The 16,840-nt window shown below is 38.1% G+C and overlaps 1 protein-coding gene across 34 annotated transcripts in view; it reads right to left on the bottom strand.

The window, feature by feature from the left end:
* Window positions 1–16,840, bottom strand: part of Mef2c (myocyte enhancer factor 2C) — a 162,328-nt gene that overhangs the window by 62,516 nt on the left and 82,972 nt on the right. For all 34 annotated transcript variants that reach the window (XM_087180971.1, XM_087180975.1, XM_021255751.2 and 31 more), the window contains one exon: window positions 9,117–9,320. In XM_087180971.1, coding sequence (XP_087037097.1) covers window positions 9,117–9,320 — 204 coding nt within the window. The remainder of the gene's footprint in view (window positions 1–9,116; window positions 9,321–16,840) is intronic.

Below are 16,840 nucleotides of genomic sequence, written 5' to 3'. Positions count from 1 at the left end.
GAGCAAGGTCTTGGGTACAATTCTCAGAACTATATGAAAAAAAGAGAAAGAAACGAAAGAGAAAGAAACAAAAGAGAAAAAATTAGCTAGTAAGCTTGAAACAGGTTGGGCTTCTGGAACTAAAAAGTACAGAGTAGAGTTGGTCTTAGACCAGGAGCTCTTAGATCAGAGCTCTCTAACCTCAGTTTTCTCTCTATAAAACAGTTTCCTTGCAATCACAATGATAGCATTTGTTTATAATGAAGGGATAATTTTCATGCTATTTTGAAAAATAAAGTAATTCAGAAATAGTGGAAGATTTGCTATCATCAATTCATATATCTACTTTTTTGTAATAGTATTGTTCCAGAAATGAGAATGAACCAAACACACAGTATACAGCTCACTTTGATAGTGTTTCTTATCTTAGAACAGGAGCTCTAAATTGTTACTGAGTTTATTTACTAAAACATAAAGATAAGAGATTTAATTGATATGAAGAGGCTTTCAGAATCTAATTAACCTCCCAGCTAGTCATTAACTTTATGACCTTTAGAAATAATTGACAGAATTTTTTTTTCCTTATTCAGAACTTCTATCAGGTGGCTAAATTTCTGGGTAAAGCAGAATACAATGAACAACGCAGACACATAACTGGATAATAATACCAAGTAGCTACTGGTTAATGCTATGTACTTCCAATAGTATAATCTCTCCATCTACTGTTTTATACACACACATGCATCATTTACCTAATTATAGTCTTTCAGATGACTGAATTTTATCAAGTCTTTTCCAGAATCTCCTAGGGATTTTTTGACCATGAGGGTAATGAAGAAGGTACAGCTGCAAGCAGCCTTCTCTGCTTATAGCATGCACCCCACCCAATCACAAGCATGCATTTCCACTCCACTAAGTCAGGACTTTGGACTTACCTTCCTCAACCTGTGCCCCAGGCAACCACTGGGCAGTGACAGGTACTAACAGAGGAGGGACCGGGCCATCAGCACCAGAAGATGAGCCTCTTGTATGAAACTTCCAGAAAACCTGAGTCACTTGCTTTCAAGAATTATATTCACTTTTTTCAAGAATTATATTCAGTTTTAAGAATCTGTTTTATGGTATGCTTCTAAGAATCTATTTTATGGTAGGAGTCAAACCCTCAGTAAAACTACAGAGAAGAAATGGTCTACAGATGGACTTTCAAACCTCATATTGAAGGAAATAAGTGTTTAGAAAGGGGAAAATAGATTCTTGCTACATGAAGTTTCATTCACAAGTTACCGAAATAATCTGGCAAATTGTGATTTTTGACAGGGGTGGAGGCATTTTGATCCACTGATCCCGTGTGGCAAATCCTGGATATTGCCTCTCTTCAAAGGATTCCAAGTACATTGGTCTGGAAGACCTTTACTTCCTGCTAACACCTCAAGCAAAATTTCTTCCTGGCTTCCTTTTAATATACTTTTTTTTCCTGATAGCATAATAACATTTATTCTCCTATGGCTCACCTGAAAGATTCTCACTTCTATTATTATAATGTGTCTGACCTCAACAATACAAAGAAAAACCTCTAAATTTTAGAATTATATTTATACTATAATGGTCACCAACTAGTTGATATATATTAAATGTCTACAATGTACCGCTCTCACATCCTTCAGGGAAGGGAAAGAAATTTGTAATTTTTAAAAAAGCAAACAACAAATAAAAACAAAACAAAAAGCCCAAGAGCCAGCAATAAAGTTAAGAAATTGAAGTAATATGATGAGAAGAGCCATCATCTTTAATTCTAACTCTGGGTAGGACTCAGAATTATTCTTAAAACTCCACTTCTGAATATCTCACTATATATTCAATAACAAATTCCTAGGAAGCAAAAATGTTCTGTTCCTTGACGTTTTATTCAATACCTTTTAAAGCCAATGCTACTTTTACTTGGGGCCTGTCAATGGCTACTATGCATCCCTGGATTCAGATATGCTACTACCAGGTTCCATATGCTATGAGATCTGTAATATCATGGAAAATTGGCAATTCCCATGCAGGCTAAGTATTTGTCCCTTTTCACTGCTGGGTTTGGGGGCTATATGAGGACTCTGTTTTACTCTAGTTCTAAAAGGTTCATAATGATTAATACTGACAAAAAAGTTCTTACTGACAAAAGGCTGTATTTTGAAATCTATTGTCTTTTCTGCTCTTACTATTATTAAATAGTTCTCTGTTGACTGTGTTAATAGTACTGTCTAAAAGCCATTACAGCTATATAATAACTGAGATGAGAGGAAACTGTTTTATTGGCTTGTGCAAATAACTGAAGTAATCTAATATTCATGCTACTATTTGTCCAGCAAGAGTTATTTTCTTGATACATGAATTGTGAAGAAGCTTTTGATGTTTACAAAACATATACAAATTAAATAAGAGCATTATTTTAAAAAGAAGTGGCTCTTCAAATGTGATATATAAAATCACTGTGATAGAGTAATGGGAAATATTAATACATTTAAACAATTTTAGTATCATTGCTCTTTTAGAAGTTTGTGAGTAAATATAAATGTGAGTTATAGGTTGCTAGTCGGAGTCTTTTAAAGATACATTAAAAGTGAAATTTATGCAAAGGCTTTTGGAAAAAAAAATTTTTAACACTAATTTTGCAAGCCTGAACACTGAAGGCTTAAATCTTTACATACTATACTATTACTTTTTTAACTTTTCAAGCAATTTATTGAAAAGCAATTATATTCTTTGTAAACAGAACACAAGAACACAAGGCAGGCTTACTGAGTCACTGAAAATAAAAACTGTTTCAATTATGTTTTATGGTAGATCTAAGAAGGATTCTAATGTACATTAAGAATATTATTTCTCTAAATTCTTTCATAAGAGAAAGACTCTCTGAAAATATCTAAATACTGGCCTAATGTGGCTTCAAGCCAATTTAAAATAGTAACAAGAAAGAACCATAATCTTTCTGTTCCCAAGCTTCAAGTTAAAAGACTATATACAGCAGCACACGGTACCCCTCTCACATGGTTAAGGGACCCTGAAGCCCGGACATTTCACACGTGTTTCCTAACCAGCTAGTGCGTTTACTGAGTGACTCTGTGCTTACTGGGTTACGGGTAAGACGTGCTTTTAGTTTCAGAGTAAGTGTTCAGTTGAAAATTGGTGTCTCTCTCAGTGAACAAGTGTACTTTGGATTTAACAATCGCATGGCTACACAATTCTTCACTTCTGAAATGTACTCTTCAAATTTCGTATTGAGGAAGAAAATCCAGATTAATTGAAGAATTAAAGTTAGGTGTTAATTTGAGAACACAAGTAGTTGAAATGTCTCTTTCTTCACACTTCAGTCTAGTCTGTACCATCTCACAGAACTTTCAAAATGACCAATCTTCGCCTTTTCTGATCACCTGTAGCTCTTGAATGCATGAAATGGGGTCAGGCTAACTGAGAAACTTAACTGGATATTTTACTGCATTCTAATTCATTTAAAAGTGAATAGCCACTTTGTGTGTTCCTTGCTTGCTATACTGGAGAACACAAATCTAGATTATTTGAATGTTTTTCAGATAGTACTTTGATAAACTATCAAATTTTAATGAACTGTCACTGGACCTACCAAAACATTTTTGCATACGCTGAGTGACTGATAATCACTTGGTCATGTGTCTGTGTCTCCCCTGATTGTTTATCCTGGTAAATACATCCTGAGGACTGCTCTCAGGACCTCACGTTAAGCCCTGTGGATGTGAGGCTAAGAAAAATGTGTACAGTCTACAAGATCTAGGGTGGAACTGGCAAGTGAATAATAACCTTCCTAATGCCCCATGGGGAAAATATAACCCATTATGGCTGGAACATAGGGAAATCACCTAATACTGGAGAGGGACTTCAGAGATTCTTTCCTGAAGGTATTAACTATGACTCAACTTGAATGAAAGGTCTAGAAGCCAAGTCAGGGAAAAAAAAAAAAAAAGGGAAGACAAAATGAAGCGTGCTGGGAGAAGCTGTAGGACAAACGTATGTTAAGCATGCCCGGTACAGGGTGGGAGTCGGAGCTGGATGGAGGCAGGTCACGTGTGGCCTTGGAAGGCACCTTGACCCCTAGAGTCCTTGAGACACCTTGGTTCTGTTTGTATCTCCAGGCAGTCTGTGCATGCAGCACACGGCAGGAATTCAACAAATCTTTGTCTGGTGAATGATTGAAAGAATGAAAATCCACAAATGACTAAACAAGTAAGCAAATGTGCTTTTTTTTCCTCTCCTAAGAAAGCATCTGAGTGTAATACACATTTATACAGCACACACAGGAATAATTTCATATATCTATATTTTTATAATTATATCACTGGAATCTATTTAATTGGTATAATGAAAGCTTAAGTAAAACATCTATTTTCACTAATTTACATGCATTTCCAAATTTTGTAATGCCGAATTTGTACAGAAGTCAAATTCCTTGATGTGCTGTCTTTGCTTTTCGACAAAGAGAGCACGCACTAATTTTTACCAACCCATGTGCGAGGGCAGTTAGTGTGCTGATAACCTCCGGGAGCATCGTGAAGCAACAAAGGTTACAAGCTATTTTAAGGCCTTTTAAGTCCAACTTTAGGTTTTAACTATTGCTGTGCAAGGAAACATTTTGTCTTAGATGTCTCTGAATCCAAGCAGGATGCAGATGACAGAAAACAAAATTTCAGCTATTGTAAATTTCATGATATATAAATATCATATTTAAAATATCATGATATATAAATATATTTTAAATATCATTCAGATATTGTAAATATCATCTCTCTCACACACACACACTCTCACAAGCACACACACGGTCCTATCCTATTCTTGAATTTAAAAATAAAAGCCAATCATTCTTTATAGAGACAGATGGGATGCACAGGTTCTTTTGCAGGAGTTACACTCATCTTCATGTTGTGTTTTTCTTGCCTTCCACACGTAATCACTGGACTCCTGGCCCGGACTGAATGAGCACTCTGTACAATCACCGAGTCCTGGAGGCAGGGAAAGGTGCCTGGCTGCTCAGGACCTCAGAGGTATTCCCACGAGGTTACCTTCTTTGAAAGCATGTGGTGGGTAGGGAGACAACCTCTCTAGGGCTTCTGTCCTTCAGCAGGTCCCCTGCAGTGCTCTGCTAGAGCACATGAGCTGCGTGAAAGTTCTGCTGGATTGTTTAACCTCCACCTTCATGCTAGCACCTTGTCCTGCACTAATCAGGCTCCGGCTCCTCCGCTCTGCAAGTGCTCCTAGCTGATTTCTGATGTATGCTGTATATGCTTAACAACAATGCTTGTCTTCTGATGTTTCAGCATCCACCACACAGCGTGAGCAAGAGCTGCTGCTTGTTAAATCACTGCTCGGTGAAGCCCCAGGCTGCCAAAGAGTCCTGTAGGATCTGCATTCTTTGGTTCCTCCCAAAGTGCTCCACAACCCCACCCTCTGCTGGGAACATAGCCCCACTGAAAACACAAAGGTTTGTTCTCTCTTAGGTTGTCAGAGAAGGAGGAGTGGAGCTAGACAGTTGGAAACTAGAAAGGGGCAGCTCTTTCATATCACCATCACACCACCTGAAATCTAGAATCTCCGCTGAATTTCAGCAGCCCCCTAAGAGAGCATTTTGGGTAGATAATGAGTGTATGTGTCACAGAGTTAAGTCAAATGGATTTTTTTCAAAGGAAGTACTTTTAATGCAATAACTTTTTATTTTTTAACCAATGGATTAAAATTTTAACACATTTACTAAATCTGGCATATTTATATATTGTACCTAAACAGATATTCAAGTTGCATTATAATAATAATAAAAAAACCTGTCTCAGTCAGTCTTTTAAGGCTTTGTGAGTCTGAGGCATTGTAACAGTAGTGCTAATTATCAAGCAAAGGCATGATAATTACGCAGAGCTTTTTTTTTTGGCTAAAAAGGAAGAATCTTTTCAACACCCACACACAGCACAATTTCCTTTGACCCTAAAACACTACTCTGATATGGCCCAGAAATTTGTATTTCAGTCTAAATGCTGGAAATCATATTATTTCTCTCTCTTCCCAACCTTTTCTAGTTGTGAGTAAACTGTTTTTAGAAGGTTAAGGGAGAGAGGTAATGGTCCAATTGGGAAATATAAAACTAATGACCCTTCATGAAACATATTATGTTCCTCATTAAACTTACTCAGTTAAATGTATTCCATTAAATTAAAATAAATAGGATTTGAAATTTTACCCAGGAGTAGTAAAACTATCTCAACTTTCAACTTTGTGTTGGGTCCAGTCTAAGCACCTGCCTCTCCAGTCCCTCTCTTTTGGATCGTAGGTGCTCAGAACCCACCGAAAATCATGTCTTGGTGCTGCAGAGACTTCATAAGTAATGTAGCTAAGAGTGACTCGAGAACATGTCATAAATGCAGTTTTCCACCCAAATCCTTTCTTCTTCACCAAGAATTTCAAACATCCTTTCAGAGATTTCAATGCTCTGCACTTTGAAAAACACCCCATGTGAGGGTGATGTAGAATTTCACCAAGCTGAGAGGAACCACCTTACTTCTCTCTCCATCATCTCTACTTCTGCTCCTGAAATGTGGAAATGTCAACTATGGGACAGATGTGCGGTTCAGGTCTCTGAGCAGGATGGACTCACAACGTGGTAGATTTACATGTTATGTTCACCCCCAAAACCCCTGAAGAATCCAGTCTCTAGATTGGGCCAAAGAGCCTCAGAATGTTACTTTGAGAGATTCAGAGCTTTAATTCACTGATCTTAAAATGCAAGAAAATAGACCTACTGCTTCACTCTCTTTTTGAAAGTACCGCTTCTAAAAATTGTAAAATGTTGCAAAGGATTTTCAAGTTCAGTTCCTCCCTTCTTTTCCCCCTCGCTTCCTCCCCATCCCTTCTTCCACCTTCCCTTCATCCCTCTCTCCCTTTCCCCCTTCTTTCTTTCTACTGGGGAATGTGTCCTGAGCCTTGTGCATGCTAAGCAGAAGTACAACCACTGAGCTATACTCTTTAACCCCCTTCAGCTTTGAGATGAGAAAACTTCAGCCTGCAGAGGTGGCTAATTTGCCATACAGCAGGGCACAGCAAGACAAATATTCAAACGGAAGATCTCTTGGTCTTTATCTAGCAGTTTTTCTCAAGTCTTTAAAGAAGTCCGACTGTCAGATAGCCACCTAAGAACATGAAAATCTCATACAAGCTAGGCGTGATGTCGTCCTCGCTTCTAATCCCAGCCCTCCCGCAGGCTGAGGGAGGAGCATCACAGTTTGAACCCAGCATGGGCAACTTAGCTAGACTGTGTTTCAAAATAAAAAAATCAAAAGGGCCGGCTAGGTAGCTTAGAGTGACAGCCTTGGATTCTATCCCCAGTACCAAAAAACAAAAACAAAACCCTCATAGAGTATGTGAAATTTTAAGTCATATTTATGCCATATGCTATCCCTTAGAAAAACCCCGAGAAGATGAATTTTCTGGATTTTAAACTCATTTAGAAAAACAAATTTTAAAAGTCAACACATTTTTCAATTGGTTCAGTATGATTCTCCTGCATTTCATATCCCTGTTGAGTTCAAGTCTAACGACAAGTTCCAGCTCAAATTTGTTTAACCTGAAAATTTTGTTGCTTTAGTAAGAAGATGGAGTTTTGAGTATGAAATTGTTTTGATTTGGGAACACGTTAAATATGTGAGTGTACACACCCACTCCTACACACAAGAGCACTTATCACAGGTGACAGCCAGCTAGTTCTGTTCCGCTTCATGTTTATGTATTTTCACTTTTATAGGTATGTGTGAATAAAAAAAAACCCTCTAAATTCAGGCAAAACTGAGGACCAATCCTAAATTTTAAGGTAAAGGCGAGCATGCAATTCAAATCAGTAGTTAATGAAAAATTAATATAATGCGCCCAGTATTTTAAGCACATACCACAGTAGGTCAACTTATTTACTTCTGTTTCACTAGAGTAATATGATTGGCCCTGTTAGGAAATGAATGAATGAATGAAAAATGAATAAATAAATAAATCTGTTCAACACTTTTGAAAAACTTTCAAATAAAAGCAAGGAAAGGAAAATTAGTCTTAGACAATTATAACAGGTAAGTATAAAAGGGAGATGGGTGTGGGAGGTATATTAATTTCACCAGAATTAGCACTAGGTTCTTTTATAAGACTGAAACTGTCTAAATAACAGCAAGAATGATTTGTGCTCTGGTACACTGACTCTGAGGACAGAGAACTGGAATATTTATTTTCTTTCAGTTCTGGGAAAGCAGGCACAAGTTAGGAAACCAAAAGTGGACAAATAGGTAAGGCAAACAGGCAGATGGAAACCATGCTCCTTATACCTCTTCCGTTCCGGCTTAGCGGTCACTGCTCCTGAAGGCGACTACAAGGCAACAGCACTTAACTGCAATTCGCACGCCAAGCGTTTAAAAAGTATCAACCCTAACTGTATGGCGTGTTACCCAGGCTAATGAATCTAAACACTCTCGAGTTTTAACATGATGCTTATTTTTGTCCCAACCAATGTTTTAAATCTGACTTGGATGTAATACTGAGCTAACATTTAGAAATTCATTTTTAGCCATTTCTGACTCCCCATAACAGATTTCCGTGCTATACACAATGATGTAATTTTTAGGAAAAAAACATTTTGGGAAAATAATCCTCTTTATGTTTCCAGCAAGAATGCATGTGAAAGAATGAATCAGAAAGAAGACACATTAAGTGAAAAACTGGAGTGAATTCATTTTTAAATATACTTAGGCTACGCTGGGAAACTGTTTACAACACAGCCATCTAAAATGGGCTCAGATGTTCCTGGCCACAGTTCCCACCTCTGGTGTCCTGATGCTGCACAGGGCTGCACAGTGCCCACTCATGAAGACCAAAACAATTAATCTGACCTGGAACCTGATTTCTCGCAAGGGCTAGATCGTACACGGCCCTGTCATTTTATCACTTTGACTTGGATTCTGGGGAGGGAGGGGTGAGTGGAGGAGCAGCTGAGGTGATGCACTCCAGGTTTCCCTGGGGACGGTGAGCATCTTAGGAAAACGAAGGTGCACACGTGTTTACCGGGGGCTCTGCCAAGCCTGGGGCTCCCCACAGAAGCTCACCTCCACGATGTCCGAGTTTGTCCGGCTCTCGTGCGGCTCGTTGTACTCCGTGTACTTGAGCAGCACCTTGTCCATGTCGGTGCTGGCGTACTGGAACAGCTTGTTGGTGCTGTTGAAGATGATGAGTGCGATCTCGCAGTCACACAGCACGCTCAGCTCGTAAGCCTTCTTCATCAGCCCGAACTTCCTCTTCGTAAATGTCACCTGGAAAAAAACAAAGCACATGAGTTCTTTTTAAAATTTTTTTTTAAGGAAAAGACAGGTAGGCATCTGTGTGTTTTCACAGGACTCTTTTACTTTTGCAAAACAATGGTTGTGTGGTTGTCAGAGCTCTGGGCATTAACACATTTGGGGAGAAAGTAAATAAATCTAGAACTATTTTCTGCTTAGAATTTGAAAAGGTGAGATTTCTAGCTTATTGCAGAACATGAAACTGTAAATGCAAGATTTAAGGTAGGGCCTTTTGATGAAGGTGAGCACAGAACTGCTTGTTTCACTGAATAATTTGAGATTTAAAAAAACTCATTTCAGCTTGGTTAACATCTTTTCCAATTATAAGGTTGGAGCTTGTTTTTTGATCACTTGAAGACTGGACACAATTTTATAAATTTAGATCAGTGTTTAAAATAAAAAACCTAGTCTTGGGCCACTTAACTGAAGTCATTTGAAGACTTATGACTGTGTTCTCAAAGTTTCAGTCTGTTTTCTGGAAATCCAGTAGTCCCTGGGAAGTACTTTAGCCACAATACTGTTAAGGTTTTGTTCCATTCTTCTGTGTATCTTTCTTCCTCTCTCAAGCCAGCATCTGTGTTATCTCTGACTTTTCTCTTTTAATCGAATCAATTACCAAATCCCATAATTTCTTCTCTGAAAATATTTCTCAAGTTTGCACTTGACTATTTCCCAGGCAGCTCAATCTCCCCGTCTTATCATTTTGCTTTTGCCCAGCAGCTTCGCATCTCAGATGGTCTCCCTACCTGGAGCGAGTCTTTCCCCTCACCTCAGTCTGCACAGCTCCCATGCCCTTTGCATTATTCCTACCCACTACATCCTACCTTCCAATCCTACCAAATGCAAATGCATACATTTCACCCTTCCCACTTCAAACTTCTGTTAGATTTTGCCTTGTCACTCCAGGCTGCCCACTAAAAGGTGTGACCATTCTAAATGGTCAGCCCGAAGATGGTCCAGTGTTCCCCAGCAGGACAGTGTGTGCAACAGCTGTGTCCAATCCTTAGCCCAAGGGCACAGGTGGCCCTGGACAGCTAGGAATGCAGCCCCACAAGAATGCAAGCTTTTAATATCACTATGGGATTTTCCGTGATATTTTTAATGACTTCCTTGTGTGTGTTCCATCCTGGACTCTTCAGGTGACAACAGAATGCTGTGGAATTGCAAATGATATTTCAAAGTACCTATAAGTGTGTGCTTGTGAAGAAAGGCATTTATTATTATTAAAGAGATATGTAAGTTTTCTTATTTGATTATTAAACAGGCTTGCTTTGTAATGTAATAAGTTAAAATATAAAACTAAGAAAGTGTTGTTATTTATATGAACTAATTGTATGACTTATTGTATATGTGGCCCAGGCAGTCCAAAAAGTTGGGCACCCATGACGTAAAATACATTTCCTATAAAGTGCTCCTTCTGAGAAAGTTCAGTGGCTCTACAGGTTTGGGAAATGAGACACTAATATATTAAAGGTTTCAAACTTTGTTTTTCCCTCCCTCCCTCCCCCCTGCCCCCTTCCTCCTGACTCTCTTCCCTTCCTTCTTTCCTTCCTCTCCCCACCCCCTTTCAATGCTGGGGATTGAACCCAGGGCCTTTACCCTGAGGTACACCCCCAGCCTTTTTCACTTTTCATTTTGAGACAGGGTCTTGCCAAGTTGCCCAGGCTGGGCTCAAACTTGAGCCTCAGTTCCCCATGTTCCCCATGAGATTTCAGGAGTGTGCCACGTGCCAGGCTGGTTGGGAATCCTTTTAACATTGCTTAACCTGCTTCTCAATCCTACTGCTTACAGAACCATTCATTTCTTTGCTTATTTTCTTTTATTTTGAGAAGCACTTCCTATGATTCTTCACAATTTGGATTCTGAGGCACATTCTCTGACTAATTTACGTATTGTTTTCAGTAGGGACTAGTTAAATTTTTCTCCTTCATTTTCACATCCCATCCATTTTCAGGGGCCAGCTCAGTTATTTTCCACTATTTCTTTGTGACTTCTAAATCTAGATTCCCTCTCTCACCTCCTCTTTGTCTCCAGATGCCCTATGGATGTGCTCCAGTCCCCATCTGCTGAAATGTCTTCGGAAGAGGGAAACCTCCAGGTGCAAGCTCATTATCTTCACTCTCCAATCCCGGCCCTTCAGGATTCCACATCTCATCCCAGCATCAGCTCAGCATCAGCTCAGCCATCCTTCAAGTTGTACCCTACTTTCCCCAACACCTACATTAGTGTGTTTACAATCTGGACTAGCAGGCAAAACTGTGACCGCCTAGTCTCTGGCATTTCTCCACAGTTTTTGTTAGTATTTCACGTATCCTTGTACGTCCCCTTAAAAGCCATCACCACATTTTGTCATTGGCCTATTTTCTGTGCAATGATTTATTAAACATGTCTCTCTCCCACTTCAGTGAGGACTCCACAGGGGGCACGTGGCATTTTCATTCAGCTCACTGCTCTGTCCTTAGTGCCCAGAAGAGTAGACCCAAGTGGGTACATGGAAAAGATCTGTGGTCTAGATAACTCCATAAAGGAAACCACTGTGTCAAGTCTTCAGAGACAGCAAGTTCAAACATGTTACGTATAAAATGGTATGGTAGCTAGTTCCATGAAAATTTTCTAACAGTTCATATACAGAATTTTTAGGAAGATAAATGTATATTTTGCTTAATAATGATTATAGAATTTTTATCACATGTGCACTGAAGGTTGCATGGGAGACTAGAAAGAACACGGGGTTTGGAGTCAGAGAACCCTGGATTTGAATGCTGCATCTGCAGTTTGATAGACATGAGAACTTCACACAACTTCTCAGAGTTTGATTTATCATATGTAAAATAGAGATAAAATCTACTCTGTGAGGACTGCATAAAATAATATATGTACAGTATGGAGTACAGTGGTTAGGTTAAATGCTTCATAAATCTTAGTTCTTATCCGTTTCTTAGTTGGCTTAACAGGAAAAGGAGAACTAACAAAATAGGCGTCTTTACTGACTAAAGCTGTCTGAGGATGTCGCTATTCCTGATGGAAACATGAAGTTAAACTATCCCTGTTGGCCATCTTTTAGAAAATAATGTTATTTAGGTATCAACTAGCCATTTCAGCTCATCCATATCTACTGAAATACGTTATTTCTCTTTCGACTTGGACAAGTTTCCTCTGGAGTAATCAGCAATATCTAACCTTCTATTTTATTGTTTTTCTAATGTACTTGTGATGAAATAAAGCCACCATTTATTTTTATACCTGGTTATCATATAGTTTAGAAAGTTTTATTCTGGTTCATTCACAGGAGTTATGGTTACTACTAAGGACAGGCTAGAGACTATCTTTTTGAAATGCATAAAGAAGTATAATCACTAATTACAAAATAGTGTGTTTTAATATTTCTTTCTGAGGAAATAAAAGACTATACTGGTATTTTATGTAGTGAAACAGGGTACAAGACATGCTCAATACAGAAGGCAATGACCCAAAATACTTTCATATATCTAAAACCACTTTTAATCAGACTGCATGACCACAAACTGTAGGTGGAATGTCTCAATACAGTATGGTTTCTGTTGTACTAAAACCTCAGAATTTAGCACGTTACAACACTCACCATCAAAGTATATTTCAGAACAGAAATATCACTAAAACCACTATTTGTGTTTACTCTTAGATTCTCCTCAACATTTGTGTAACCAAATAGGCTGTGGATAATGCACATGTGTTTAATAATATCTGTCAAAAAAGTCAGCGCATATAGTTTTTTTTTCATTGAAACTGCAAACTGAAATGATGACTATATTAAATCATTAAAGAAAGTATCTTCCAAAATCTCCTCTTAATTGCTCTAATTTTAATTCTGTATTATGTTCATATTCATCATAGCATACTCAAAATGTATTTTATAATGCTTTTTTTCATTGTTCAACTTCGGATAAAATTGTTTTTAAGCATTAAGCTTTCTAAAGAGATCTAGGATATTACCCTTCATTTAAAATATGCCACTTAATGACAAAGATTGCAATTCCGAGCTTTTATACTTACATATAATAATGTAATGATTACATTTTTCAAAACTTGACAATACTTTTTAATGGGCATGAGTCCATATTCCTATTTTGATAGCATATTATGAACTTTAGGTGAGGCAGAAAGCTGTTTTTATGGTAGTTGGACAAAGAGATGCTCTTTCCTAGTGTTTACATCAATCATGGTACATCAAGAGAAGAATAAACCAAATATTATTTAAGTCGACACTGTAATTCAACATCCGGTTTTCAGAACTAAAAGAGATTTAATAAACACATATGCATGGAAAGCAAAACTACAATGTAAACGTTGACCATTTTATGCTATTTTCTTTACCTGCTGAATTTTAAAACAGCCTCAAATGTAATGATCATGCTGTATAAAGATGTCTCAATACGAAATTTTATAGTAACTCTGAATTTTATATATTAGCATAAGGGCAGACATCACACCTTTGATATTGACATTGGCTTTAGGACTTACTAGCTGTGAATCAGAAATTGGAGTTGGAAGTTAAGAAAAGTCACATTAATTAAATATAGCTGTAGATATTTCAACTCTAAAGAAATCAGGAAGATCTATCAGAGATACATAAAAAATATTTTCTCCAATTTTTATCAAGCATTTTCTGCATACTAAATGCTATGCTAAGCAATATTTATCAAAGGTTCTCCATGTTAGATCATGTGGCTGTTAGGTCACTGTGGCTTCTACTCCATAAAATAGCATCTCCAGTTCTTATAAAGGCTTTTTGGCTGGAGAAAATGAGTCATTTAATTTCTTAATGCTTAAAAGGAATTTTCTTTATTTGGAACAAAGTGAATTCCTTGGGCAATAGAGCTATATTTTCAATCTGGGCTGTAGAGCTGTATTTTCAATCATGTCTAATGATTCGAGATTGTATTTTTTTGTCTGGAGTTGGGTGAACTCAGTTTTTGCTTTCAGACCAACTTTTTCTCTAGACTGAGCACGAAAAATAATAGCTGGTGCCAACCCAGGCCGGATAAACATGGAAGGGAAGTCTACCTTCCTGGTATTTCTTACCTGGTAGTCGATGGAAGGTGACTGATAGGATGCACCCCCTTCCCTTCCCATCTGGGCACAGTTCACCTGCATGGCTTAGCTGCAATGCCAGCTTCTAAGGAGCTGTTGTCTCCCAGCGCTTTCTACAGGCTCAGGCTTAGTCTACATTACCGAGTTGCCTGTGTATGGGTCTCTCTTGCTGGCTTTTGAGTTCTGACAGACCCCACCTTGGGCCTCACACACACTCTGGGCAGTGGACACTGAATGTCTGTTTTGCTGATCAAGAGAACTGTAGAACAGGAATATTAAAGCCTGACTGTTTCATTACAATTTTTGTTAGAACTAGAGACCATTTTTTTACTTGCTTTTTGACAATTCAAGCTCTCAATATTAGAAATTCAGGGTATATACATACATTTGGTGACATGAATCTTGAGGGAAAGTAATTATATTACCTTGAAATTTATAGCAGAGAAACTGAAGAATTTCTGGAGAGAAATATGTATGCACAGATGCTCTAGACTTAAATTTCAGAGAAAAGTGGTTTTTATTCCTTGCATGGATGAGTCATCATGAAGAATGGAAAAGTCTGAAGATAAAATTTTAATTTTATAATCACAGGATCCAGAGAGAATGGAGATCAAGGGCTCTGAATGACCTGTTCATCAAGCAAAAAATTCACTGAACTTTCTTGAGAGTTCTGCATATTAAAGAACGTGGAGGTGTCTGATGAAAGCCTTATGCACAGTATTATATATTTCAGGTTGACTGGTAGCAATTAGCTGATTTAAACATGACTAAAGAACTATATGCAAAGGGGACAAATTAATTGATCACTGTTGAGTTTAAGGGAAGATCTCTAGTAAACTACGATGGGGTTTGGGATCTTTTCCATCCCAGGAAATATTTTTCCCATTGGCTTAGATGAAGGCATGCTTATTAAATCTGCATGTAACATAGATCTGGCCGAGACAGGTGGCCCAACAGGTGGCAGAGTCTCTATCCATAGCTCCTTCTTCCAACTTTAGGCACAGAGGCGATGGCAATTTAAAGTCTGTAGTTACATATTTTAAAAAACAATGACACAAGCTCAGGTTGGGGGAAAATTAATGTGTTAGTTGATTTTGGGAAAAGGATCTAAAGTTATAGCATATCACAGTGGGAATTAATTATTCTCCCAAACCTTCTGTTAGTCAGAACCATCTTGGAGACTATACTGAGTGCCGGGTTACATTTTAAGAAGGTGCAGAGTTAGGGCATTACAGGATGGCAAACAGATTCACGTAGAGCCTGAGAACAATTTTGCAGGAGGCGTCATTAAGGGAATCTGGTAAGCTTAATAACAACAACAAAAACGTTAAAGTCAAATGCTAAACATTTTGCAAGGTTTGAAGCACGGTGGCCATGTGAAGAGGCATATGAGTGATTTTGTTTTGTTCTATAGAATAAATTTAGAAAGCACTGATGTAAATCATAAGGAGCTCACAAGAGGAGGAATCTAGTGCTGTGAACTCCCCAGGGGTAGACCCACGCTCACCAAGTTCATTCCTAAACGTCTTCAGATACAGTTGGATACACAGGTCTGCATGGAAGGTGTTTCTAACTTAGGAATAAGAACACTTATTCCAGCTTTTAGAGATTCAGCTTCTATGCCTAGGCAGTGCAGACCTTTAGGTAAAAAAGAAGATAAAGAATGATGGGTAAAATGGTTCAAAACCAGCATTCTCTGCCGTGGCTTCACTCTACAGAACACCTTATGTTTTGGTTATACAAACCCCATCGATATGTTATAATTATCAAGTATAATTTCTGTATTCCAAAAAGTAAAATGAAGTCACTTTCTCTTTCAGTTACAAAAGAGTTTAAAAAACAGTAAAGAATTGAGTAGATCTCACACGATGTGCTAAAAATGAACAGTTAAAATAATTGTCCATATTGACAAAAGAGGGAGTGCATTTTTTGGGGGGTGGGTACCGGGGATCGAACTCGGTACCTTGCGCTTGCAAGGCAGGTGCCAGAACCACTGAGCTAAATCCCCGGCCCTAGGAGTGTACTTTTTTATTGGCAGTGCTAGGGATTAAACCCAGGGCTACATGCATATTAAGAAACAATCACTGAGCTCTATCTTCATCCCCTAAAATATATTTTTAAAGTAGGGTATACGCATCATTCCTGGCAATGTAGCGTAGGAGTAAAACCATGGAGACTGAGTATGGTCTGGACTCTGGCATTTATGAGCTGTGTGCCCTTTGGTAAATGCTTAACTTACTTGAACCTGTTTCTTCACTTGTAAAATGAAGGAAATTCCAGGTGTCTTATGGAGTTTTGTGAGTTAAAATAAGGGACACAATAAAAGTGAGTGATTTGGCTGTGAAACATTGTGCAACATAGGTAGTATCTTTTCTCAGGTTGCCAGACTTGGCTACTTCTTGCTTTGTGCTGTAAAAGTTTGC

The sequence above is a fragment of the Heterocephalus glaber genome, unplaced genomic scaffold (assembly GCF_053883595.1).
Source record: "Heterocephalus glaber isolate CG9 unplaced genomic scaffold, H.glaber_assembly_v1.0 deba00001465, whole genome shotgun sequence".
NCBI classification, from domain to species: Eukaryota; Metazoa; Chordata; class Mammalia; order Rodentia; family Bathyergidae; genus Heterocephalus; species Heterocephalus glaber.
This window is presented reverse-complemented; position numbering and strand designations above follow the sequence as displayed.